The sequence below is a fragment of the Meriones unguiculatus genome, chromosome 18, assembly GCF_030254825.1.
Source record: "Meriones unguiculatus strain TT.TT164.6M chromosome 18, Bangor_MerUng_6.1, whole genome shotgun sequence".
NCBI lineage: Eukaryota > Metazoa > Chordata > Mammalia > Rodentia > Muridae > Meriones > Meriones unguiculatus.
The window spans coordinates 46,675,858-46,701,453 of record NC_083365.1 but is presented as its reverse complement, the minus strand read 5'-3'; the positions used below and the strand labels follow the sequence as shown (position 1 = coordinate 46,701,453).

General features: G+C 42.3%; 1 protein-coding gene and 1 pseudogene across 1 annotated transcript in view; both read right to left on the bottom strand.

Moving 5' to 3' along the window:
* Positions 1-9,035, bottom strand: part of Hsd17b12 (hydroxysteroid 17-beta dehydrogenase 12) — a 129,981-nt gene extending 120,946 nt beyond the window's left edge. The window contains exon 1 of the mRNA XM_021627339.2: positions 8,812-9,035. Coding sequence (XP_021483014.1) covers positions 8,812-8,971 — 160 coding nt within the window. The 5' untranslated portion in view covers positions 8,972-9,035. The remainder of the gene's footprint in view (positions 1-8,811) is intronic.
* Positions 9,036-20,440: 11,405 nt separating this feature from the next.
* On the bottom strand, positions 20,441-22,003 carry LOC132646060 (small ribosomal subunit protein eS6-like; annotated as a pseudogene).
* Positions 22,004-25,596: the final 3,593 nt, after the last annotated feature.

Sequence of the window (25,596 nt, the reverse complement as noted above, 5' to 3'; positions counted from 1 at the left end):
GTCAGAAGAGGGCACTGGGTATCTTCTTCTATCACTCTCTTCCTGTTCCTTCTAGGGAAGATTCTCTATTTTCTCAGGTAGGCTGAAAGCCTGGTAACCCAATGACAATCCTGTCTCCACTGACCCCACCCCTGGAGAGTGGAAGTGCAGGTATCTGCAGCCACATCCAGCTTGTTACATGGGTACAGGGATCTGAACTCTGGTCCTCCTGATTACAGAGCAGGTGCTCTTAGATGCTAACCCCTGTCTCTAATCCTTAAGAATTTTTATCTGTGGATAAACTGGCTAAGCAGGTAAATGTATCTGCTGTCAAACCTGACAAGCCGGGATTCCCATAGTGGAAAAGAACCAGCTCCCTCAAGTCCCTGATCTCCACAGGCACCCTGTGTCATGTGTGTACCCTGGTCCCAAATAAATCAATGTACTATTTTTTTAAAAAGAAGCTTTTACTGATTAAAAATTTCCAGGACAGGTGTGGTGACACATTTGTAATCCCAGTGTCCCAATGGGAGGCTGAGACATGAGTCTGAGGGCCACCTAGGTCACTGGAGTTCCAAGTCAGCCTGGGCTACACAGGAGAAAGTGGAGGAGAGAACTACATACACACACACACTCACACACACGCTTCACATTCTTTTCTTGGAGCTTTAGACTGAGTAGGTCTGTAGAAGTCCAGAATCTATGTTGAACACCTACACCTGGTTCTTTTAAGTCCTGCAAGTTTAAATACAGCCATGACATAAATGGACCTTTCACATTTAAGCAACATTTGAGGAATGCTTCAATGTGTGAGCTCTTGTGCATTGTTCTAGATTGCCTTAAAAAAATCACACTTACTCAAAAATGTTGAGAGTAAATTGGAAAGAGCATGGAATTTGAGGTAAACAAAACAAAACAAAAAAACATGATTCTTTCTGACATCTGTCAATTCTTTCTGACATTTGCTAGCTGTGTAACCCTTACACCCACAGCTATACTGCCCCTGGTGATGGTATATTATGTGGAAATAGCAAACCAGCACTAACCTACCTCCCAAGCTTGCTGTGAAATCATTTGAGAATACTCAAAACAGACTCTGCAAATAAAGATGTCATCGTTACAATAACATCTCATGAAGTCGGCGCATTCTAATCCAGAATGTGAGAATGTTGCTGTCCAGCCTGATGTGGAGCTGATGCTTTTCTCCCTTTCTCCTCACATTATTTAGAGGCACCATTGCCTCCTTTCACATGACAAGCAATAATAGGTACTGGGGACATAGACGCTCCTGTTCCACACCAAAATTCTAGGATTGCCATGTGCAGGCTTAGGGAGCTTGTTTACTGCAACAGCAGTGTTTATGTGACAGAACTAGAGTCTCACTGTCATTAGAGCGTGGCTGGCAGTATTTCTACTGGAAGCTAGGGTAGCTGTGAGCAGTTAATACCAGTCATTAGAGAAAAACCAATCTAGAGAATGAGTTTTCTACACGCTATAAATGCTAAGGGACCTTTAAAACTGATTATTTAAATTTCTAAAAGAAACTGTCCCCTCTCCTGGCTGCCTTGAAGGAGCATACACTAAATCTATGCAATATTTCTTTGGCAACTCATTGTCATCAACAGAATCAGTAGAGTGGGTTATGAGCACAGCTGAAACGCTAGAGGTCTTGGATCTACCAATTTAGCTTGCAACACTACACAAAATTAACAAGCCCACCCTCCCCAACCACATTTAATGTGTAGAGGGTCTGCAAAATGAGGGCAAATAATGTCCTTTAGGGCCAGAGGTACCAAACACTTTCTTTATGATTTCAGGATCTTGCACAAAGAGGGATATCTTTGTCTTCATATAAGTTGCAGGAATGTGTGATAAAATGTGTTTTGCCGGCCTTCTCCTTGTTACAGATTGGTTACCCAAAATGTACAGGACCAGAAGTGTTTCAAGATCTGTTGGAGTTTTTTAAATTTTGGAACATTTGCATACTTCTTCAGCTGAGCACTAAACCACAAATTTAAAATCTAAGCTCCCAAATCTGAAACTTTGGGGTATCACATATTCAGGGGCATTGAAATTTAGGGGATATTTCTGACTAAGGATGCTTGCTAGGCACCAAAAATCACCTCTGATCTTTTCTTCTAACTTACCCCAAGAACTCTCTTCACTGCTCTGCCATCAGATCCTGCTATCAGCACTCCAGTTACTCCTTTTAATCAATCTACTATAGCTGTAGCCAACTGTCTGCCTTTAAACACCAATTTATCTATCTTACCTGTCCCTTCTCTAAACACATGCATAATCTTGACTGTGACCTTGCTGTGACCCCAGAAGAACCAAGTTAAGCCTGAGAACTTGATAGTGCTATGTTTAGCTTATATGCAGTTATTGTTGCTGGGCACACCATCTTCACTGTATACATATGCCTTCACTAAGGATGTTTTCTAAGAAATTTGGAACTGTTTCCAGTATCTTAAAATAAAAGTCTGAAAGTTACACCAGGCGTGATGACACAAACCTGCAATCCCAACACTTGGGAGATGGAGGCAGGAAGATCCAAAAGTCAAGGACATCCTTGCCTACACAGTGAGTTTAAAGTCAGCCTGGGCTACATGAGATGTAAACAAAAAGAAATTCTTTAAAACCAAACCAAACAAAAAAAAGCTGAAGGTTATAGAAGGCTTGGATTTATTTCACCAGAAATTTAAATTTTTTAAGAAACCATTTTGGCCAAATATGCTAAAATTTCAATTTCCGCAAATTTATCTTAGCTCTCCCACTTAACCACGTTTTATTCAGTTTTATTGGAAGGGAAAAAACAAAAAAACTTTCTTGCTAGAAAAAAAACCTATTCAGAACATTTCTACAAGGAAGAAAAAGGCACGACTAAAGGTACTACCAAGATTCTATTAATAGTTAAATATTTACTAAATGTAGCCATGTACCTCTCCTAAACCATAGATGAAGAATGGTTAGCTTGTCATCTTGCCACTCAAGGACCGTATTTCACTTTCAAAACTATTAGAGCCAGAGGTAGTGGAGGACTGGTGCCTAGCAGGGCCACAGAACACGGGAACGCATGGCAGTTCTAACGGCCTCATAAGAGCCACCCAAGATCAAGACAGCCAAAATTCCAGTTCATGAACTCCTAGCACTAGCTGAGCAACTGCTGGAACCTGCTGGCTGCTGGAAAGGAGGAGCCAGTTCTCTTCAGGGGTGCAGCCTTGGAGGGGCTGTCAATGCTCCAGTAGGCAGCTATATCTTAGTTTGCTTTCTTTCTTTTTTAATATTGTTTAATCACTTTATAGCCTCATTACAGCCCCCTCTCTCCTCTCTCAGTCATACCCTCAAGCCTCCCCCTGCCCTGCCATTCTTCTCCCTCTTCTTGTTCTCAGAGAAGGGGAGGCCTCTAGGAGGTACCAACTGTGATAAATACCATGACCAAAAGAAAGCTAGAGAGGAAGGATTTATTTGGCTTTCAGGTCACAGTTCATTATCAGAGGAAACCAAGACAGGAACTCAAGGCAGGAACTAAAACAGAGGCCATGGAGAAATGCTGCTTACTGGCTTGCTCACTCAACTTAAACAACCCAGAACCACCTGCCCAGGAGTCACACTACCCACAGTGAGCTGAGCCCTCCTGTATCAATAATGAATTAAGAAAATGCCCCATAGATTTCCTGCTGTCATAACTTCGTAACTAGTCTTTGTCCGAACAGCCTTGGTTAATTTCAATCTGGCTTTTCAGAGGCATGTGATACTTGGAGTTTTAAAGCAAAAATGGAGGGGTGTACAAATTATTTTGCAAAATGCAAAAATAAAGCTAAACACCCCACTTTGAAACAAAAATAAAATTCTAATGAACTCTTGAAGGGGTACACTTTAGGACAAACCATGGCTGCTGCAGGCTCCAGACACCATTGAGAATCACTAGCTCCAGTGCTCTGGGGTTGAGGAGCCTTAAGCCAACGACCCAATCTCCTGAAGCCAGGCCTGTGGCAGGAAGAGCTGAGTGTCCTGGCCCCCTAACCTTGAGCTACATCAGATGCTGGGTACTGAGTCAGTAACACTGAAGGCCCAAGAGCTGGCCCGGGTCCCAGCAACCTAGGCTCTGGAGCTGGGACACTAAGGAACTTGTACTTTGCTTACTTATGTTTTCTATCTAATAGAACAAAATAACCGAAGAGGATGGATGATGGCAATGTGACACAGGTTTTCCACACATCCTCTGTCCCTATCTTCTGTGTGCCATTGGGAAAGCACACAGAAGACTGACTATTAAGGCTTAGAAATGACAGTAACTGAGTATTTTGAAATTACAGCCAGGGAATTTCCTAACAGATTATACTTAGAGAAGGATTAAAGATGACTTCAAGGTTTTTCAAATGTACTTGAAAAACAGCACCTAACTGAATTTGTCTAAGTCTATCCTAGCTTTGATTTACTAAAGGGTCATCCAGTCACAAAAAACTGCCACATAAATTTTTACCAAATACAGAATTCTCCTGTGGCCAGGCTCATTACTTCCTAATGATCTTTTTATAACTTCAGATTGTCGACAAGAAATTGACTATGGGGGCTGCAACTGTTTTTTCATTTCAACAATCCCTACTAATATATGTGCTTTGTATGAACAAAATATGTTAAATGTTAATTACCCATGAAAATGCATAACACGACACTAGAAACTCATTTACCTCACTTAAAAGATGAAGCTATACTTAGAGGTTAGTTATCTTTGTTCAAGGTCATTTAGTGAGCAAAAAAACTTCCCCTTGCCCAGATGATACCAAAGCCAATCTGTTAGTTATACTAACATGTAATACCCTTGAGAGGCCCTTATTATTAAAGTTCTTAGATTGCCTAGTCTTTTATCCATCCCTCTATGTTATTAAAATAGAAACATCACTTAATGGCAGTACAGAGAACTTTTTAGAAAGTAGTGTCTCAAATTCCCAGTTGGAGAGAAGACAAATTTTGCCTTGTTTTGCTAGGGGAAAAAAAAAATCAGAAATAAAGCAAAGCTGTCCTTCTGACAGGCTTTTCAATTCACACTATGGTATTATGGGCTTCCTTGAGAAAATAATAACCCAGTGCTGGGCCATTCAACAGCCTTATCACTCAGACCCTGCTAACAGAATTCTCATAGCACAGTGGTTTGAGTTTTCCTTCCCCTAGAGGGAAAAAAACAAAAACAAAAAACGGTGTCTGTAAGGTTTTCCTCCCTCTGCCTTTTACCACTCTTCACCAGTTAACTCCCACAGCCCCTTAAGAGCTCAGCTTGGGAATCACTTCCAGAGACAGCTTTGACTAACCTCACAGCTCCCACAACATGCTGCTTTCCCACCATTATCTACTCACTGGGTTCCCACTTGCCATCTCACTGGTCCTTTCTGAAACAGACACTTAAGAACCCTGTTTACTAAACAGCACTGGCTCCCCACTTGGGCCCACAAGGTAACCGAACACAGGAGGAAAGCCTGGCATCTTTGCCTTCATTCTGTCCTCTCACTCTTTGGCTGCTTGAAATCATGCAAATGTGCATTCTGCAATTCCAGGAAGAGCAGTGAAGCGAACCTTCCACCCCAGGTGTTGGCTACCATCCACGAGGGCAGAGCTACATCCTGGAACAAAAGTGATCACCCAGTAGGAACCAAAATGGTCTCTTCAGAGAATGACAACTCAGAGAGGATGGCAGAGATGAACAGATACACTTCTCACACCAGCTAATAGGACCAAAACTAAGACAAAGAAGAGTCAATGATGGTCAAGACCACACCTTAACTATGCACACAACTTGCTCTTTGCCCAATTCTTCCTCTATTTAATCTAAAGTGTTTGGCTGAGATACATTTGGGATCACTACACTTTATTTGTTCCTTTCTCAGTGTGGCCAACTGGAGTAAACTTTCCTCCACTTTCACCATTACTGGGTGACAGGTACCTGAGCCCACCCTGCACAGGCTGCCAGGGCACAGGGGTTTTTGCCCTAAAAATTCACATTACCAGTATAAGATCCATGGCCCCACCCAATACAACACTAAAAACAAACAAACAAACAAACAAAAAGTAAAATAAAATACAAAATTTCCAAATTTACCCATATCTATAAACAGCATTTAGAGGCATTGGAACTAATCTACACAAATTAGTTTAACTTATAAAGTCCAAACTTACTAATTTTATTATATTATTAATTCAACAACAATTATATCCTCGTTTGCTTTCAACCACTATGATAAAGACCATGACCAAAAACAACTAAGGGAGGAAAGGGTTTCCATTACTTTCAACTCCAGATCACAGTCCCTCATGAAGGAAAGTCAGGGTAGGGCTCAGGCAGGAACCTGAAGCCACAAAGTGAACAGAGGCCTTCAGCAATGTTGCTTACAGTCTTATCTTTTTATGTTTAAAAAACATATATTTTATGTTTAAAATAACACAAACAAGTTTTTCCAAGCTGACAACAAAAAAAAAATCTAAGCAAGTCAATTGTGAAATAATATAATCTGGAGCTTAAGCACACTGGGTAATTTTCCCCTTAGGGACTAAGAAAAGATAACTCATGACCAACTCACTTGTTATACAATGCAGGGCCACCTGCCCATCAATTGTTAGAGCGCAGAATGCCCCACAGACTTGCCTACAGGCCAATCTCATCCGGGCATTTTCTCAGCTTAGAGATGACCCAAGCTTTGATCAAGTTAATAAAAACCCAACCGGCACTATTAACCCAGATTAAATATTTAATTGTCTATACAGGAAGATAAAGTAGCATCACTAACAGAAATTAGACAAAGCCTCCTAGGAATGCCTCCTACTAGCATTTATTTAAAGACTGCACAGGAATAAGCACTCAAGATTAAGACAGCAATTCTGTAAGGGAGAAAACTTAATACCATCTATATACTGAAATTAACTCTGAAATTAACATCACAACTCTCCCCACATCACAACTTATTCCTAAGAACCTAAGTGTTGCCCCTGTTAGCTTCTTTTCTAAATATTACATTTCACTCATCCAACTGCTTCAAAGAGCTCATGTAAACTCTGGTTTTGAAGAAAAAAAAAAAATCCCTGAATTTGAAGAGTAACAATGTTTAAAGATCTAAGCTACATGCAAATGTTTACAAGTAACAACTGACCATTTTTAAGTTTTTTTTTTTTTTTTGGGGGGGGGGTCACTGTTTTATTTCGGGAGAGGTGCATCTGTGTAAAAGTGTTCACATGGAGAGAGGTCAGAGGACAACTTGCCTGAGTCTGCCTTTCTTCTCTGTAGTAGTCCTGGGCATGGAAATCAGGTTGTCAAGGTTATGGCTGCTGAACCATCTTGCTGACCCCTGATGACTTCTTTTTTGCTTAAGCATTTAAAAGGTAAATGCTTATAAATAAATAAATAAATACATCCAAAACTCAAGTGAGCTGATCTCAACAGTATTTTATTTCCATTATGACGCCATGGTTCTTTCTTCTGTCCCAGTGTTCGAGTTCAAATTTCTTTTCTAAATCTTACATATAAACCCTTCCCTGAATTAGCAGTTTCCCTTCATAGCTAAGTTGCAAGTGTTACTTTTGAAATGGCAATGTCACAGCACTTGACTTTCACTATGAGTATTAGCCTGTATAAATAATTTAAAATAGTAAAAACAAAGTAACACTAGGCTTTCTTTGCAAGTTTATTGGACAACTGATTCCCTATGGTATTACTGTTAATATTGACTTTAAAAAAATGTTTAAAATAACACAAACAAGTTTTTCCAAGCTGACAACAAAAAAAAAATCTAAGCAAGTCAATTGTGAAATAATATAATCTGGAGCTTAAGCACACTGGGTAATTTTCCCCTTAGGGACTAAGAAAAGATAACAAGTAACTTTGAAAAGTTGTCTAAAATCACTGATGCACAAACTCGTTTCTAATATTTTCTTGAAATATTAGGTTGCTGTCCCCAAAAGATGAACTGTCATGACTTTCCTGCTAAGTTGTTTATATGCTCTTTAATAAACAAAACAAAAAAAAAAAAACTGGTGTCATGTTACACCCCAACCACACCCCAAAAGTCTATGGAATGTTTCTCAATAGTGAGTTTCAAAACACCAGAGAACTGGTGTTACATTATAACCTGTTTTTTTTTAAAAAAAAGAGCCAAAAAGAATTAAACAAAGGGGAGAAAGGATGAACGACTTTCTCAACGTCTCTGATACGACCTTTGTTCTCACTTTTCTCATTTTTAAGACCTGCCAACTGGGGAGAACAAGGTTCGCGTGCTCTGTTCACTTTTCGTGAAAACCCTTTTTCTCAAACCCTTTTGCAAAAAAATAAAAAATAAAAAAAATAAAACTACTGCTGATTACCTTCTGGAGAGCCGCCTTTTCCCAGGGACATCGCTCTAACTCACGGACTCCACAGAGCAGTTCAGCGAGGATTCACCCGACACCGCCCCCACCCACCAAAAGGACTTCCAGGGAACTGGAAAGTCGGACAGCAGAGCTTCGCAAACTCGTTGTCCCCGCCACTCTTCCTCCGACCCTCGCCTGTGCTTCCCATCCACAGCCCGGGGCCCGTTTCCGAGCACGGCGGAAAACTTTGTTTGAAAAACAAACAAAACCCTGCGAGGGCGGACAAGGCAGCCGACGCCGGCCGCCAGCTCGGATGGGCTTCAGGCTCCGGAGAGTTAAGAACGGTTCTCCCCGTGCCCACCAGCCCGCCCGTCAGATGCCCCGGGGCCCGCCGGGGTCTCAGGACCCAGAAGTTTCCGCGCTCCAGAAGCCGGCTCGCCGGGCCCGGGGCACTCGGCGGGGAGGCCACGCCGGGGTCGCCGCCGGCGGTCCACTCACCTGCCCACTCGCCCAGCCGCGGGCTGACCCAGGCCTCGTTGCCCACGCACCACACCCGGAAGGCCCTGAAGAGCGAGTACGAGCCGCGCAGGGCCACGTAGGCCACGGTGCTCGCGCCCACCCAGTACAGGAAGCCGGCCATCGGGAAAGCGTACTCCATGGCTCGGGACTAGGCCTCACTATCTCGTGAATGGGGAGGGGGGAGGACCCAAAACGAATGAATGGAGCGAGGAGGCGGTGCCGGCCGTGACGACGGAGACGCCGCTGACAGACGCCCCCCAAGACCCGCCCACAGAGTCGTAGCCATGTGGCCATTGGTGACTTCCCCGTCCTAAGAGAGTGCTTCGTCTCCCATTGGTTAGCCTTTGCTTCGTGGCCCCGCCTGCACGCCCCTTCTGCGCGCTCTGCGCCGCATTTCCGTATTAAGACAGTGGATCGCTCACATGCCATTCAACATTCGACTCCGCCCACAAGCTTCGCATCGCACCACCGAAGTGCCGGGATCTCTCATTGGCAGAGGCGGCCCTCACGACTACGGAAGGCTGCGTGCTGATTGGCCAGTGAGATCTAACCTGGCTTGGCTCACATTTCAGGAAGGAATGGAACCGGAAGGGGAAGGTAGTAGTAGATTCCGGCGTGGAGCGGCGCGAATGTTTACGCCTTTGTAATAATGAGACCCGTGTTCATTCCTCGAGCTTCTCGAATGAAGGCTCGCGGTCTTCCCTACCTGCGCTGCGCGCTTCCGCCCCACTTCTTAAATCTCTGCCGTAGCTTCCACACTCCCAATAACTCGGAATTCCAGACAACTCTACTGCCTCGTAGTACCTAGTAGCGTTAACCGTTGTAAGATGAATGAAAAGTATGCTTCGTGGAGCTTGTGAAGCAGTTCTCCTGGAAAACGCTTAGGTTTTAGCTAAACCCTGAAGAGCCAGAATCATTGTATTTCTGGTATTGTGGGGGGATGATGGAGTGAAGGCAGAGAGAGAAACAGAGTTTGTCTGGCTTAGCAAGACCAAAGCTATTCTAAAGACGCTAGTGTTCTTTGACTATCAGACTATTAAAGCAATGGTCTCTCATAGAACCTGGTATTCACCTATTTAGCTCTGCTGTCGCTGCCTCCCCAGTGCTGGATGACAGATGCAAGCCACTGCTCTTGGCTTTCACACTATGCTAGGGATCTAAATACAGGTCCTTATGCTTGAGAACCAAGAACTTTACCCAACGAGCAATCTCCCCTTCCCCTGAAAGAAAGTTTTAAGGGGACACAAACGTATGATGTAGAACATGGAAGTACTTCAGCAAGTTCCAGAAGGACGGGGAGACAAACACATGAAATAAACAAATTGAGTCTCTGTTAGGCTCTGTTGAGAGGTCCAAGGGCTCATTCAATTTCTCCACTCAAGCTTAATACATGTATTTATTATTTGTTTTTGTTTTCCGTGGGATGTCAAACATCCCAAGCTGGTCTGGAACTGGCTATGCAGTCGAGGATGGATCAGAGGTAAGCTCTCGGTTGCTTCTCTAGAGTCATGCCTGCCTGCTGCCATGATCCCTGATATGTTGTTCATGGACTTGCCCTCTGAAACTTGTGCAAGCAAGCCTCCAGTAAAATGCTTCCGTTTATAAGTTGCCTTGGTCATGGTGTCTCTTCACAGCAATAGAACAGTAAATCTTTACCTTTTCTTCCCCGTCTCCTTAATTTGACCACTATTCATGATCTTTCTGAAATGCAAAACCTATGGGTCAACCTTCCTTCCTATTAAATTCTCATATCCAGCTCTTCAACAAGTCTTGTTCACTCTGTAAACAAAATTAACCTGCCTAGCTCTACTACCACCAACTAATGCAAACCTCAAGTGTTTTTATTCTAGAATATGGCAATAGCTTCATAATTAGTCTCTCTGAAACTGTCTGGGCAAACAAATATTGTTGCTGTAGAATTTCTTTTAAACACTATATATAAGAAGCTGGGCATAGTAGCTAATGCCTTTAATCCCATCATTCAGGAGGCAGAGGCAGGCAGGTGTCTGTGAATTTGAGCCAGCCTTGTCTACATAGCTACTGAGTTCCAGGCCAGCCAAGAATACATAGTCATACTTTGTTGTAGAAAGAAATAAAGAGAGAGAGAGGGAAGCCATGGAGAGAATCAGACACAACCACATTAGACTTCAGAATCATTTATTTAAGACATTTAAAGTTGAGAATAGTCTTTAATGTAAAAAATGTGAATTAACATCATTGTATTGTAGTAGTACACTAAGATTTCCACTGAAATTCATTAGCATTTTTTCTAAATTTTGATACAAGTTTTTACAAATTCACAGCCAATTTTCAAAGCAAAATCAGCAATAGTTCATTGTATAGAAGGAAAATGTATAATTAGGGAATTTCATAGAAGTTGGGAAGTTTTCCTTTTTTAATACCACCGTAGCTAAATCATTGCGACAAGAGCCAAATCTGTCATTACCCCTTCCTAACAGCTCTGTCACCATCTGTACTCTCTGACCTTCAGTTGAATATAGTTCAACACTGAGCTTGCTTTTTGTTTCTGGCAGGGTATCATATGGCTCAGGCTGGCCCTGAACTCCCTATACTTGAGCTTTCAATCCTCCAGCCTCTCGGTTCAGAGTGCATGAGTCCCAGCTGTGCACCCTTCGAGCCTGTTTCCTCTGTACTGAGAGGCATTCTGCCAAACAGACACATTGAGCTTTGACTTTATTATTTTTTTTTAAGATTTATTTATTTATACATATGAGCACTGTATTTGCATGTATGCCTGGATGGCAGAAGAGATCATCAGATTCCATTATAGATGGTTGTGAGCCAGCATGTGGTTGCTGGGAATTGAACTCAGAACCTCTAAAGAGCAGACACTGCTCTTAAACACTGAGCCATTTCTCCAGCCCTTGATTCCACATCCAGTTGTCAAATCCTGAGCAGGGAGAAAAAAAAAGTTCTGTTATGAATAAACTAACTTAAAATACATAGAATCTTTAGCATTAGAAATTAATTAGAGTGCAATATTTGACTTCCTTAATCAATAACAGTACCATAAGAACATTGTGTTTTCATGTCAAGATGCATTCAAACAACAGCCCCACTCTTCCCCCAAAGAAACCAGCTCTTTAGTAGACCTTCCACTGTGAGAATCCCTAAGAGCCATGCCCTTGCTCTAGAAACACGACATCTTAAGAGCTCATCTGAAGGTCCAGCAGGGATTATAGGCAGCTTTAGACAAACCTTTGACTAAAGTCAGACTCGTCCTCTTCTACCAGGCCCACTGCTCCTAGAAGGAAGGAAAGGAGGGCATTGTCCTGGCCAGCTGCACCCACCCTGCCACTCACTGAGAGACATGTCACAGCCAGATCGTTCTTCCATCCAAAGAGACATCCTGCACCTAAAAACTCTAGCGCTCTTTCCGCTCAAACAGGACTTGAGCTCACATTCATGGCCACTTCTATAAGCATAGTTTCCAAATGAAACTGAGATCAGCCTGTTTGAAGCAAGGGAATTTAAATCTACAGCTTTAAGAATAGTGAAACGGCTCAGTGGATAAAGGTACTTGGCACCAAGCCTGATGACCTGAGTTGCATCCCTCAGATCCACGTGGGGGAGAGAACCAACTCCCTTAGGCTGTCCTCTGACCCACACAAACATGCCATGTCTCTCTCTCTCTCTCACACACACACACACACACCAAATAACTGTAATAAATAAAAGTACAGCTTTAATAGCTCCCTTATTTTTTCAACTCACAGGCTCACACAGACTTATATAAAACAGAAAGGTGTGGCAAGCCATTTACCATCCTTCCCTGTGAGTGGTTGGCATAGCTTGACACGTGAGCCTTGTCCCAGTAGCTGCTTAACTTTATTGTATCACCAGATTTAGTAATCATTCCAGTTATCTCAAAAAAAAAAAAAAATAGAGCCACAGTTAAGCCAGCCCCAACTAGGTAAAGGGGAAGCAAACTGTGATGTTTTATCCATGTCTTACTGCCAGACAAAACCTGCAAACATTAGGACCATTCCACAAGCAAACACAAAGGAGAGGAACACAGGGGGATGTCTTCATGTGTTTTTCTTCACCTGGATGCTTGTGTTTTTAATGCACTTAGCATTTGCTATTTTTGCGCATGAAATTTTTTTTCCTCCCAAAGAATCTTGTTAATTTTATTTCTATTGCTTTTGCCTAGTTCTTTTTTTCCCCCTCTATTTTCTTGATGAATAGATTTGATGCATACAAAAAGACTGAAAAATGAGAATTAGTTATAAATGGGCATGGTAGTGTTTGCACAGCACTTAGGAGGTTGAGACAGAAGGATCCGGAGTTCGAGAACAGCTTGAGCTAGATAGTGGGACTCAGACAAAGAAAAAACAAAAACATTTTCTTTGTCTCAGACAAAGAAAAAACAAAAACATTGTTTATAAAGCCAAATGTAATAGAAAATTACAAACTAACAACCCAGGAACTGTCCTAAACACATTTTTATCACAAACACATATATACACATATATTTAGATGTCTAGATATATAGATATACAAATGCATAATACTGTTTAATCTGTATTATTTTTACGTTCTGCTTTATAAACATAATATAGTGGCATCAGTCTAGACCTCTCTTACGGGACTAAGACATTTACTCTCCCATTAGCCAGAGTGCTGATTGCTGAAGGCTCACAACTGTGTCCCTTTGTGAGCATTATCCTCAGCCAGGGGAGCTAGTTCACCTCCTCCACAATGGGAGCTTGCACTCCATGACTAGTAGATGCAGACATAAAAAAGCCTGGACCATTTACTTAACGTACGGATGTCTCCGAAAAGCCTTCACAGCTTCAGCGTTCCTGTGAACCTGTGGGCTCTATTGTAACTTCTTCAGCTTAACCCTGCTTCCCTCGCTCTCCTATAGATGCTGTTCCCAGGGTAATCCATAGTAGATATCCAGCAAGCAAATCTCAACTCAGAGGCCGTTCCCTGAAAAACCTGTCATAGGTCGCCATGGGTTTCCTCAGAAGATCTGGACACCCTCCAATATGTAACAGACATCCCTATTTGGCAATAGGGAATGTGTGATTATAAACAAGTCATAATGAGTTTACACTGGCTTTAAATGTAACCAACCATCATAGAGAAAGTCAGATATGGAGCAATACAGAGAGGTAGAGGGAAAAAAGCCAAGTGATGATAGAGGCTGAGTATAGTGATGCAGCTTCAAGCCAAGGAATGCTAAAGATTTCAACAATAGTGAAAGCTAGGAAGAAGCAGAGAAAGCTCTCTCTCTCTCTCTCTCTCTCTCTCTCTCTGTGTGTGTGTGTGTGTGTGTGTGTGTGTGTGATTATCAAGTGTCTTCCTCCATTATTCTTCAGCTTAGTTTTTGAGACAGGGTCTCTCACCTGGAGCTCACAAGTTTGAATAGAGTGGCTGGCTAGTGAGCTGCAGAGATCTGCATGGCTGCACTCCCCAGTGTTAGAGTTATACACATGGCCACAGGTTTTTACATGGGTACTAGGAATCTTAACTGAGTTCTCATGCTTGTACAGAAGCACTTCACGAACTAGCCCGAGAAATGCCTGCTCCTTAAAGATGTATCTGTCCTGACAGGAATGAAGATAAAGAGACATATGTGCTCCTCTCTTGCCCAACAGACTTTTTAAAATTTATTTTAATTTTGTGTACATTAGTATTTTGTGTTGGATCCCCTGGAACTGAAGTTACAGGCAGTTGTGAGCTGCTGTGCAGGTGCTGGGAACTGACCTCAGATGCTCTAGAAGAGCTCTTAACCACTGAGCCATCTCTCCAGCCTGCCTAACAGACTATTGAGCAGTGGTCTGTCGGAACTATTGACTATTGAAACAATGGTCACCAAGAAGTTGGGGTTGCCCCCTGGAATATCACCTAGAAAAAAATAGGCAAAAGTGTGATACCAATCAGAAGGGAATTTGTCTCCAAGGACAACTTGCCAGACAACCTTACAGGAGACACTGGAGCAGAAACAATGATGGGTCAACAATGAGTAGCACCATCTCTTGACTTGAACTGCTTAGTTATTCATACATCTTGCTTTCTATTTAAACCTAACCTTCAGAATCTTGAAGATGGACTTGGGGGATGACGGATCACTTTCTTCTCTTCCAAACGAGACCACATCAAATGAATCTCTTCTCTGCTTTTCATGATTGCTTGTCTCTTTAATTGGGTTGACTATGGGGTGCTGATCCTCACTTTGTTGTGGATGCCAGGACTCAGGTGCTCTGATCTGAATACTCTGATAATACATTGGGACTAATCCTTCAAAGCCTAACCAGACTAACTCCATCTTAGATAGCAAGCCATCATTTTTAGCTGTACCCCACTGTAGCACACAAGCAACTCTTCCTACGGTTGGAGAAGTCATTGCAGAGAGGCAGAATCTCTGATAGGGACAAGGAAGGAGCAGATAATATAACACCAAGATATCAGTTTCACGGTCAGATATCATCTACTTACAGTGTCTGAGCTTGTAGTCACTTCTACTGCTTTTACAGTAGAGTTCTGAACCCAAGTTTGCATTAATTCTCTGTAGAATTAGAGTCATGTGAAACGGTAGCTTGGTGAGGGAGGGGTGAGAACCTTTCAGTGGTGCAGCTGCCTATTAGCCACTCAGGCTTCTAAAAGTAATGCTAACAAATTCATGTATTTCTCCAAGCTGGACTGGCTGGAGTCTTTTTTTATGGTCTGCCTTTGCAGTGCAGATCTGGAGTATAAAGATGTTGTTTTTCCTAGATCCTTTAAAAAGCCACAGAACGAAAGCTGTTGTGCTGTGGCCCAGGGTCATCCAAGCACCAGTGCATACAGCTGGTGGACTTGAAGGAATGAAGTTTAGCTGGGCTAATGAGTCAGAAGGATTGTGCCAGTTCCCTGGGCACATGTTCCACAAAAAGCCACATAGTTTCTAGCAATATATTACCGCAGCCCTCAGAAACTCATACATGGACTTCAGACACAGACTTGGGTAGTCCTTTGGCTCCTTGGGAACAAACAAGTCCTGGAGATTAAATCCAATCCTTCAAGCATGCTAGGCAAACACTGTACCAGTGAGCGATCCACCCAGCCCCAAAGCCTTGTGTTTTCACTTAACTTGATGCTTCTGAGAATTATGTTGTTGACTACAGCTACTGCCAATATTTGGATATATTTTGCCCCAAAAACGCCTCTATGCAGGCAGCTTTATCTCCATATAATGGTGCTGAGAGCAAGTAAAACTGATTTGAGGTCATCACCCTTAGAGTTAATCAATGCCTGTGTCTAGGGAATAGATTAAGTCTCAAGACACTGGGCTGAGCTGGGCCTGCCTGGTGGTGCACACTTTTAGTCTCAGCACTTGGGAGGCAGAGACAGACAGATTTCTGGGTTCAAGGCCAGCCTGGTCTATGCAGCAAGTTCCAAGGGCCATGAATTCACAGGATGCTTTGAGCAATGACTCAAAACATATTATAAAGTGGATTATAAAGTTTAAGATCTCAAAAGAGTGTAATTAATAAAATAAAAAAAGAAAAAAATATATTTTCATGAATAAAGTTTAAGATCTCTTTGCTTTGTCTAGCCTTATGTTCCCTCCATCTCTCATGATGTGTGATCTCTTCCACTTGTGCCCCTGCTAGTGTGTTTCTACGAACATATGGAGATAAAGACTCAAGTCCCTATCATACATGGTTACCTCACTTAGCATTCAGACTATGAATCAATTAGACCTCTTTTCTCTATAAAGCCCCCAACTCAGTCACTTTGTGATAGAGAACAAAATGGAATAAGACAGTTATGGCTCTCCAATTTTCTCATATTCTGGGGAAATATGTCACCAGAAATATATTACCAATACACGTATTTTTAAAACCTTTATTCTCTCTAAAATGACTGCATGTGCCTAGGGATGCACTGATATGTTACTTATATTCCTTTATTTTTAAAATTCAAAGAATCTTTCCATGTAAATTAAAATTCTTATTATATATTAGTTGTTTTCCATGTCAGACAGAATAATTGTCCCCAAAATATCCATGTTCTAATTGCTAGCCCCTGTAAGACAGCCTACTAAAATCTATACACCTAAAGAAACTAATCAAGAGGTAGGACTCTTGCTAAAATGCTCAATTCCTATCCAGAAAGGCAAAGAGGATGGACATCAAAAGAAGGAGAAAAGAGGGAACAAGTCAGGAGCCTGACACAGAGAACCTCTGAAAGGCTCTGCCCTGCAGACTATCAATGTAGATGCTGAGACTTATGGGCAATCTTTGGGCAGAGTGCAGGGAATCTTATGAAAGAAGGTGGAAACAATAAGATCTGGAGAAGACAGGAACTCCACAAGGAGAGCAACAGAACCAAAAAACCTGAGCACAGGGGTCTTTCCTGAGACTGATACTCCAACCAAGGACTATGCATGGAGATAACCTAAGACCCCTGCACAGATGTAGCCCATGGAAGTTCAGTATCCAAGTGGGTTCCATTTAATAGGAGCAGGGACTGTCTCTGACATGAACTGACTGCCCTGCTCTTTGATCACCTCACCTGGAGGGGGAAGCAGCATTACCAGGCCACAAAAGAAGACAATGCAGCCACTCCTGATGAGACCTAATTGACTAGGATCAGAAGGAAGGAAAAGAAGACCTCCCCTATCATGGACTTGGGGAGGGGGATGCATGCAGAGGGTGGAGGAAGGGAGGGATTGGGACGGGAGGAGGAAGGGAACCACGGGGGGAGGATACAAAGTGAATAAAGTGTAATTAATAAAGAATTTTAAAAAAAGAAGATTAAGACCATAAAATGATCTTATTTTTGTGGTTATCCAGTTCTATTGGGTTATCCAGGTAAACCTAATCTAATTCTACAGGTCCTGAGATTAGAGAACCTTTCCTATTTTGGGTCAGAAAAGATGTGACAGCAGAATGTTCAGAGAGGTGCAGTATTGTTGGTTTTGAAGATGTAGAAGGGGTCCATGAGTTAACAAATATATGAATGCTCCAGCTTTCAGAGGGACAAAAATGAACTCTCCTAGACCCTGCAGGAGGAAATGAAGCCCAGACACCCGGATTGCAGTCTAGTGGGGTCCATGCTGGGTTTCTAGTCTCCAGACCTGTAATAAGCATGTGTGGTCTTGGTTGAAGCCACTCCTCTCTGGTCACCTGTAACAACAGTAAAGTTGACTGTCACGTATGTGTGTATGTACTCAGATACAGGGCCCTTTCTATGAGGTGCCCAGATTCCACTCAAGGACAAGGTTTCTTTCTATCACACACACACACACACACACACACACACACACACACACACACACACACGGACGCACGCATGCACGCACGCACAATTTTTATGCACGAGTGTTTTGCCTGCACATATAAATGTGTGCCATGTCTGTGCCTGGTGCCCTGTAGATCAAAAGAACACATTGGATCCTCAGAAACCTGACTTACAGATAATGGTGAACCACCACCATGTGGTGCCAGGTTTTGACTTAGAGCTGACCCCAGTGGGAAACCTGCTCATGGCTTTGGCACACACCACGTTATGCAAATTCAGGAGGAAAGAAAAGCCGTGAGCATTTGGGCAGTTGCTGTTAGACACCGGGAAATAAGGCTCCATGACCACATGTTCGGTCAGGGAGAAACTTCCTTTCCCTCGTGTTTATGTGTGTATAGTATAGCTCCACACGTGTAGCTGTGTGGAGGCCAGAGGTCTACATCAGGTGTCTCCCTTGGTTGCTCTCCACCCTGTATGTTGAGGCACAGTTTCTCTGGTGAGCCCAGAGCTCCTTTGATTTGGCCTGTCTAGCCAGCCTTCTTGTCCCAGAGAGCCCCTGTCTAGACCTCCTGAACACTGGGATCCAAGGCTGGCCACCCCAGCCATTAAGTGTTTGTGTGGGTGCTGGGGACCTAAACTCAGGTCCTCACACTTACTTGAGAACTAGTGCTTTAACTGCTGAGCCATCTCCCTGGCATTCTCCTGCCCCCTGGAGACACTGCTTTTTACCAATACTTAGGTAATTCTAGGGGACTGGTTTCTATTTCCAAACCATATCCTGTCTCAGATATTGCTTGGGAATTATCTTGTTGGTGACTAGGTCCAGACCTCATTATTCCTGTGTATCATGTGTGTTTATTAAGGCTATGGATGCACACTCTCTGGGGAAGTTCCACGACATGGATCTGGTTTGGGTCTGATTTACAGGAAGAGCAAAAAGCTTAACATCAATGTTTTCACAAGTCTTTCTGAATAAGCTACTCATTTATCATTTCATGAGTGAGATATTTTAATCATTTAAATGGTAATGTTCAAAAAGGACCTCCGTTCCAAAGACTATTTATTATTCATAGAAGAGGTGAGATAAGATGGTCTTAACATATGAAAAGACACTGTTATGAAAATCTAATTCACTGCAAATTTATAGAGGTGGAAAAACAAAGATGGTGGACAGATGACAATTTTGTACAAGTTTGCAAGTACATAGAAAACATAGCTCTGTGGCTACATATGCCTCCTATACAAGCACGAGGCATGAGTTCAAATCCCTAGCAACCATGTGAAAATGCATACACACACACACAAACATGAGAAAAACAAAATTAATGAAACAATCTGAAATCTATTAATAATACTTCTTTAGTTTCAAACATTTAGCTAATACTCACAAACATAGCCAATTGTCTTAATGTTTCCCATGCTGGTTAGATTCCTTCTTGCTCTTTTAGGGTCTGTCAACATTAGAGAGGCACCGCCTCTAAGAGATTCTGAAATCTAAGAGATTCTGAAATCATAATCTCTTGACGCCAAGAACTTCCCAGGCTTTTATCGTCCATGGAATGAATAATCCAAACCCTATGCATATAACTTCTTTCTTTGCCTGCCCACAGGCAAGAGCATTCAATGATCTTTGTGATCCTGAATGCTTGCTCAGGAGTAGCTCAGCCAGTAGCCATTTACCTGCACACTGGATGTGGCATTTGGCCTTTTCCATTATATGCCCCAGGGAATCTACTGTGGCTCCATGTTTAAATTTAAGCACAACTCTGCCCTTGTTCAAACCTCATATCCAATCCCCTCTGCTTTGAGATATAAACCAAATCTTAATCTAAAAGAGGGAGAAAAAAAAATTTGAGATGGTCTCACTGAGTAGCCCTGGCTAGCCTGAAACTCACTACATAGACCAACTTGAACTCACAGAGAGACACCTGCCTCTGCCTGCTGAGTGCTGGGATTAAAGGCATGCCACTGGTTAAAGTTTTTTTTATACATCAGAGTGGATTTTATAATAAAGGAAATAAGCAACAAGATTGCTAAACTTGTGGCTAAGAGAATGAAAAAATTTGGGTCTAAAATTTCAATCTCGTCCATTTCCCACAGGAAGAAAATTATATATTGATGTTCTGTATCTTGAAATATTTATATATTATCACAAAATCCCACTTAATCCTTATTTATTAATGAGAGAATAAATTGTTTATTAGTCTCTGACAGCTTGAAAATAAATAGAAAAGCAAAAACTAGGTCTGAGGAGAAGGCTTACTGATGTGCCCATTTGAAAAGCACGAGAGCCAAAATTCAGATTTCCCCAATCATACAGAAAGGGCCCTACTGGTAGGGCATCTGCAATCTGTCACCTGGTGGCTGCTGGTAGAGACAGGGTAGTCCCTGAAGCTCATTGACCAGTCAGCCTATTTCAAAATTTCTAATTCCCTTTGGTAAGAAACACAGAAGAGAAAAAAAAAGGGGGGGGTGTTATACAGCATTTAGTTTCATAAGAAACTACCAAGTGTCTCCCTAAGTATTGGTGCCCTTTTGTTAGTCACTACACACACACACACACACACACCGCGTGTCATGGTGCTCTCAGTCTTGTTAACTAGTTTCTGTGAAGTAGTATTTCAATGTGCTGGGCAGGCAGACCTCTGTGAGTTTGAGACTGGCTTGGTCTACAAAGCAAGTTCCAGGACAAGAGCTACATAATAGAGAGAATGTGTCTCCAAAAAAGCGCCAAAGGATGGGAACCGACTCCCCCTATCTCAGAAGCTATCCAATATCCACAACTTCTCAGCTCATGGTGGGCTATACTGCCTACCTCCGTCTATGTGCTGGGCTTTTGTCTGGCTTGAGCAGGTCTTCTCACGCTGTCACAATCCCTATGAATCATACTGTAACTGCCCTGTTGTGTCTCAAAAATAGTTTTCTTGGTACCATCAACCACCTCTGGCTCTTACAATCTGGACAGCAATTTTGTTTTGTTTTGTTTTCCAAGACAAGGTTTCTCTGTGTAACCCTGGCTGTCCTTGAACTCACTCTGTAGACCAGGCTGGCCTCGAACTCTCAAAGATCTGCCAGCCTCTGCCTCCCAAGTACTGGCATTAAAGGCATGGTCCACTACATGGCTCTCTCTCTCTCTCTCTTTTTCCCCCCAGGGTCTGATCATTTATTTGTTTCTCTTAAAGACTTGTTTTTGACTCAGACTTAGAAGTAGAAGCTCTCAGTGAGGACAGCCTATGTCTCTTGGCAATCTTTTCCTGGGGCTTTTCTTTGGTTTCCTTCATTCTCTTCGGTACAAGTTTAGCAGATTCTGCAGCCTCCTCGTTTTTCTTAGTATGTTGTTTCTTCAGAGCAATATGTTGGCATTTGTGTTGCATGACACATGGAGGGACAAGACGATGAATCTTGGGTGCTTTGGTCCTGGGCTTCTTACCTTCTTTGTTTAGGGCTTTCTGACAACATATTGGCGGACATCATCTTCTGTAGCGAGATTAAAGAGCTTTCAGGTTCTACTAGCTCTTTTAGTTCCCAGATGATGAGATACAGTAGTGTCTGTCAGTCCAGGAATATCCTTCTCTCCTTTTTTTATTAATAACCAAGTTGAGAACACTCAGATTGGCATCTACAATGCATCCACGAACAGACTTGCACTTCCTCTCTCCAGTTCTCCTTGGTCTGTAACAAGAATGCTGCTTACTCTACAGTAGGCCCACTCTGCCATGGGTCAAAACACCTTGCTTCATGGGAAAACCTTGTCATTCCCACGACTGACCCGGACCACATGACCCTTCCACTCTTCATCCAGAGCATTGGCAGCTACTTCTGCGGCCATGCGCTTCTCATAGAACATTCAAAGCTTGCATTCACTATCAACTTCAATGATTTTTTGGCAGCGGGGTGGGGCAGGGAAAGAGATATATTCAGCTTCATGTTGACACAGCCCTGGATAGCATTCTTTACCTGCTAATTCTTTACCACATATGTGGTTTGCCTTTCATGTTCTTAACAGAACATAATCAAAACATAGTTTTGATCGTTTAAACTTTGATGAAGTCCAACATATTCTTTGCTATAACTCTGGCTTTTCTATGTCTTATTGAAGAAAACTTTGCATTATTTAAGTTCACGGATTTATAAAACTTTAGCTCTTACAATTTACGAGTGTGACCATTTCAGGTTAATCTGTGGATACGCTGAGGCACAGGACAGGGTCTTTTCCCTCATGTGGACCACGTTCTTCCAGCAGCATGTTGAACAAGATTATCTTCCCCTATTGACTTGCCTTCACGTTTTTGTTGTTGAAAATCTCTTGGTGTTGTGTCTATACCCATTTTGTAATGACCCACTGACTTATACATCCACCATCCTGTAAGAGCCACAGTGTCTTAATTTCTTCAGTAACTAAGTTTCAAAGGGAGTCTTAAAACCAGGTAATGTTAAACCATCCAACTTGCACCCCTCGTCTTAGCTACTCTGGAGGAGCTTCAGAGTTTTCCACATGTATTTTAGAATCAGCTATTTTATTTCATAAAAATACATAGACCTTGGTGCATCTTGGTTGGGACTCCTTACAGGCTTGTGTAGAGTCTTCACAGTGCTGTCTTCAGCATGTCTTTCATTATGTAGGCCTTCTCCTTTCTCTTAGCAAGTTTGCACTTTCACTGTCATGGTTATTATTTCTTGTATTTAAGCCGAGAAATATTATATTTTCATTGGTGCCAGCTTAGTAGTTTTGGTTTCTTGTGAGAACATGAGTATTTTTAAAGGACTTGACACAACTCTCAGTAAAGGTTGTAGCAATTTTCACATCTAACAGAATGAACACCTTTGACCATGCTTTTCCTTTACCAGCTGTCCACGGGCCTTTATGTAGCTGTGTCTGATATATCTGTTGGAACATTCTATTGCCAAACACTTTCATGTACATTTTAAATTTATAGATAGTATTAAATTATAGGCTCTATTGTTCGTTCTTTCTGCTAAACACCATTTTAAAAATACATAATTTACCTTATTTATATGTGTGTGCCTGAGTGTTTGTATGTACACATGTGTGCAAGAATTTGCAGAGGCTAGAAGGCGTTTAATCTTCACAGTTACAGGCAGCAGGCCGTTGTGGGCTAACATCTGAGTGCTGGGAATCAAACCCAGGTTCTCTGGAAGAATAGTCAGTGCTCTTAGCCGCCAAATCATCGCTCTGGTCCCAATATGTCTAAAAGGCCACATATTGTGATTATGTTGTACTCTTTTGCTCCTACCAGATGCATGGTACTACCTACACATCCACTATTTTATACCTATAAAACTCCACAGAGGTGAATGTCATGTTGGGTCCAAGCCTCTGCTCTCAACACTATGACGGTTATCATTGTGTTTCTTTTTCTCCCTGTTCCTCTCCCCTGCCCCCAACAGGGTTTCTCTGTGTAGTCCTTCCTGGCTTTCCTGGAACTCACTATGTACAGCAGACTGGCCTCTAATTCAGAGATCCATCTGCCTCTGCCTCCTGAGTGCTAGGATTAAAGATGCCACACCTGCCTGACTGTATTTCTTTACACATTCACATTCAGAAGCAATGACTATCTATTAAATTATATTTCACCAGGCTGTCTTCAGAACGACTTCTTTACCACTTTACTCATAATCCCCAAGACTTTCCCTCATTCATCTTTCTTTTTTACTCTACTGGGTATAAAAAATATTGTCGTTTTAATTTGGGTTCCTCTGATTACTAATGAGTGCAAGCACATATTTTTATGTTCTTAGCTCATTAGACTTACTCTTCTAAAAACTGCCCGTTTATAATCTTGGACAACTGTTCTATAGGGACCCTAATTTAGTTATTTTTATGACCTCGGCATTCTTTGTCTCTGGCAAATAGTAGTTATTTGTCAATTTTAGAGGTAAAATAAGCTCTCTCATGTTGTTATCTATTATAACATATAAGATCTTTGAATTTGCAGAATTTGTTCCTGTCACCCATTACTGTAAGCAAACCACCCTACACGTACAAACTTAAAATGAACTACATTTTGTTGTTGATTTGTACTGGCTGAAACTGGGAAGGGCTCTGCTGGTGGCTCAGCCACTCACACAGCCACAGAGGGCAGCTGGGGCTCAACAGCCATTTCCAAAGGCTCACTGTCTGCTCCATGGGGCTTCTTCTCCTCTCCACTTGGACATCCTCCAGGGCATCTTCACAGGACTTTAGATTTTTCAACAGGGATTTCAGGGTGATATTTTTTCACACAGTGGTTAGCTTTCCAAGAGCAAGGAGCAGCTGTCAGTTAAAGACCCCACCCAGATTCAAGAAAGCAGATTTTTGTTTTTCTTTTTTTTTGCTGGGGAAATTGAACCCTGGGCACCAAGCATGATTACGTACATGCTGTAACAATGAGTACTCCCAGCCTTTTCCTGATAAAATGTCAATGTCGTGTGGCTAAATGGCAGCTGAGCAGGGAGACAGTGTAGCTGCTATCTTTAGAAAACACAGTCTGCCACACTGTCACTCAAATACTTTACTTTCACCAGTGGTCAAACCACAGCTGTCCCTTTCAAACTCTTTCCTGCTGATTTATGAAAACTATTATGTTAGGCCCAGGCCTTTCTGAGGGTTTTTTGTTTTATTTTTTTGTTTGTTTTTGCTTGCTTGTTTTTGTTTTTTGAGGCAAGGTCTCTCTATGTAGCCCTGATTGTCCTAGAGCTTGCTATTTAGACCAGGTGGGTCTCAAACTCAGAGCTCTACCTTCCCTTGTCTCCAAGTGCTGGAATTAAAGGTGTGCACCACCACACCCAGGTGAATTGCTTTCTAATTTTAAGAGAGTCTCACTATGTAGTCCAGGTAGGCCTGGAATACTATACAGACCAGGTTGGCCCTGACTGCAACCCTCCTCCGACACACACACCTAGGCCTCCCAAATGCTGGGATAATACAGATGAGTCACCACGCTGAACTTCCAAATTTGTTTTGGCTTTTTATTTTTTTGTGTACAGATGTTTTACCTGCATATGTGTTTGTGTGATATGCAAGCAGGGCCCAAAATGGTCAGAAGAGGGCACTAGATAGTTGTTAGCTGCATATAGGTGCTGGGAATAGAACCTGTGACCTCTGGAAGAGCAGCTGGTGCTCTTAAGCACTGAGCCATCTCTCCAATCTTAAAATAGATTAGAGGAGTTAAATTCATGTTGATTTATTTCCTTTTTAAAATGTTATTCTAGGGTTACCAAACAAACAAACAAAATAACATATGCCTGAGAAATTAGTATGGAGACAGAAAGATTTGGATAAAAGTACTTGCTTTATAAGTACCCACCTTCGTTCAATCAGCCCACTGTGGCAGGGACCACAAATCCCCAACATTCCTTACATCCCCAACATTCCTTATGAGGTGGGAGGTGGAACCAGGACAATCTGCTGGGCTGGAAGCCTGCAGGCCAGCAGGCAGCTATCCTGGAGTACACAGCACAGCAGAAACAAGGGAGCCCCTTCCTCCACATACTGGAAAGAGAAGGCAC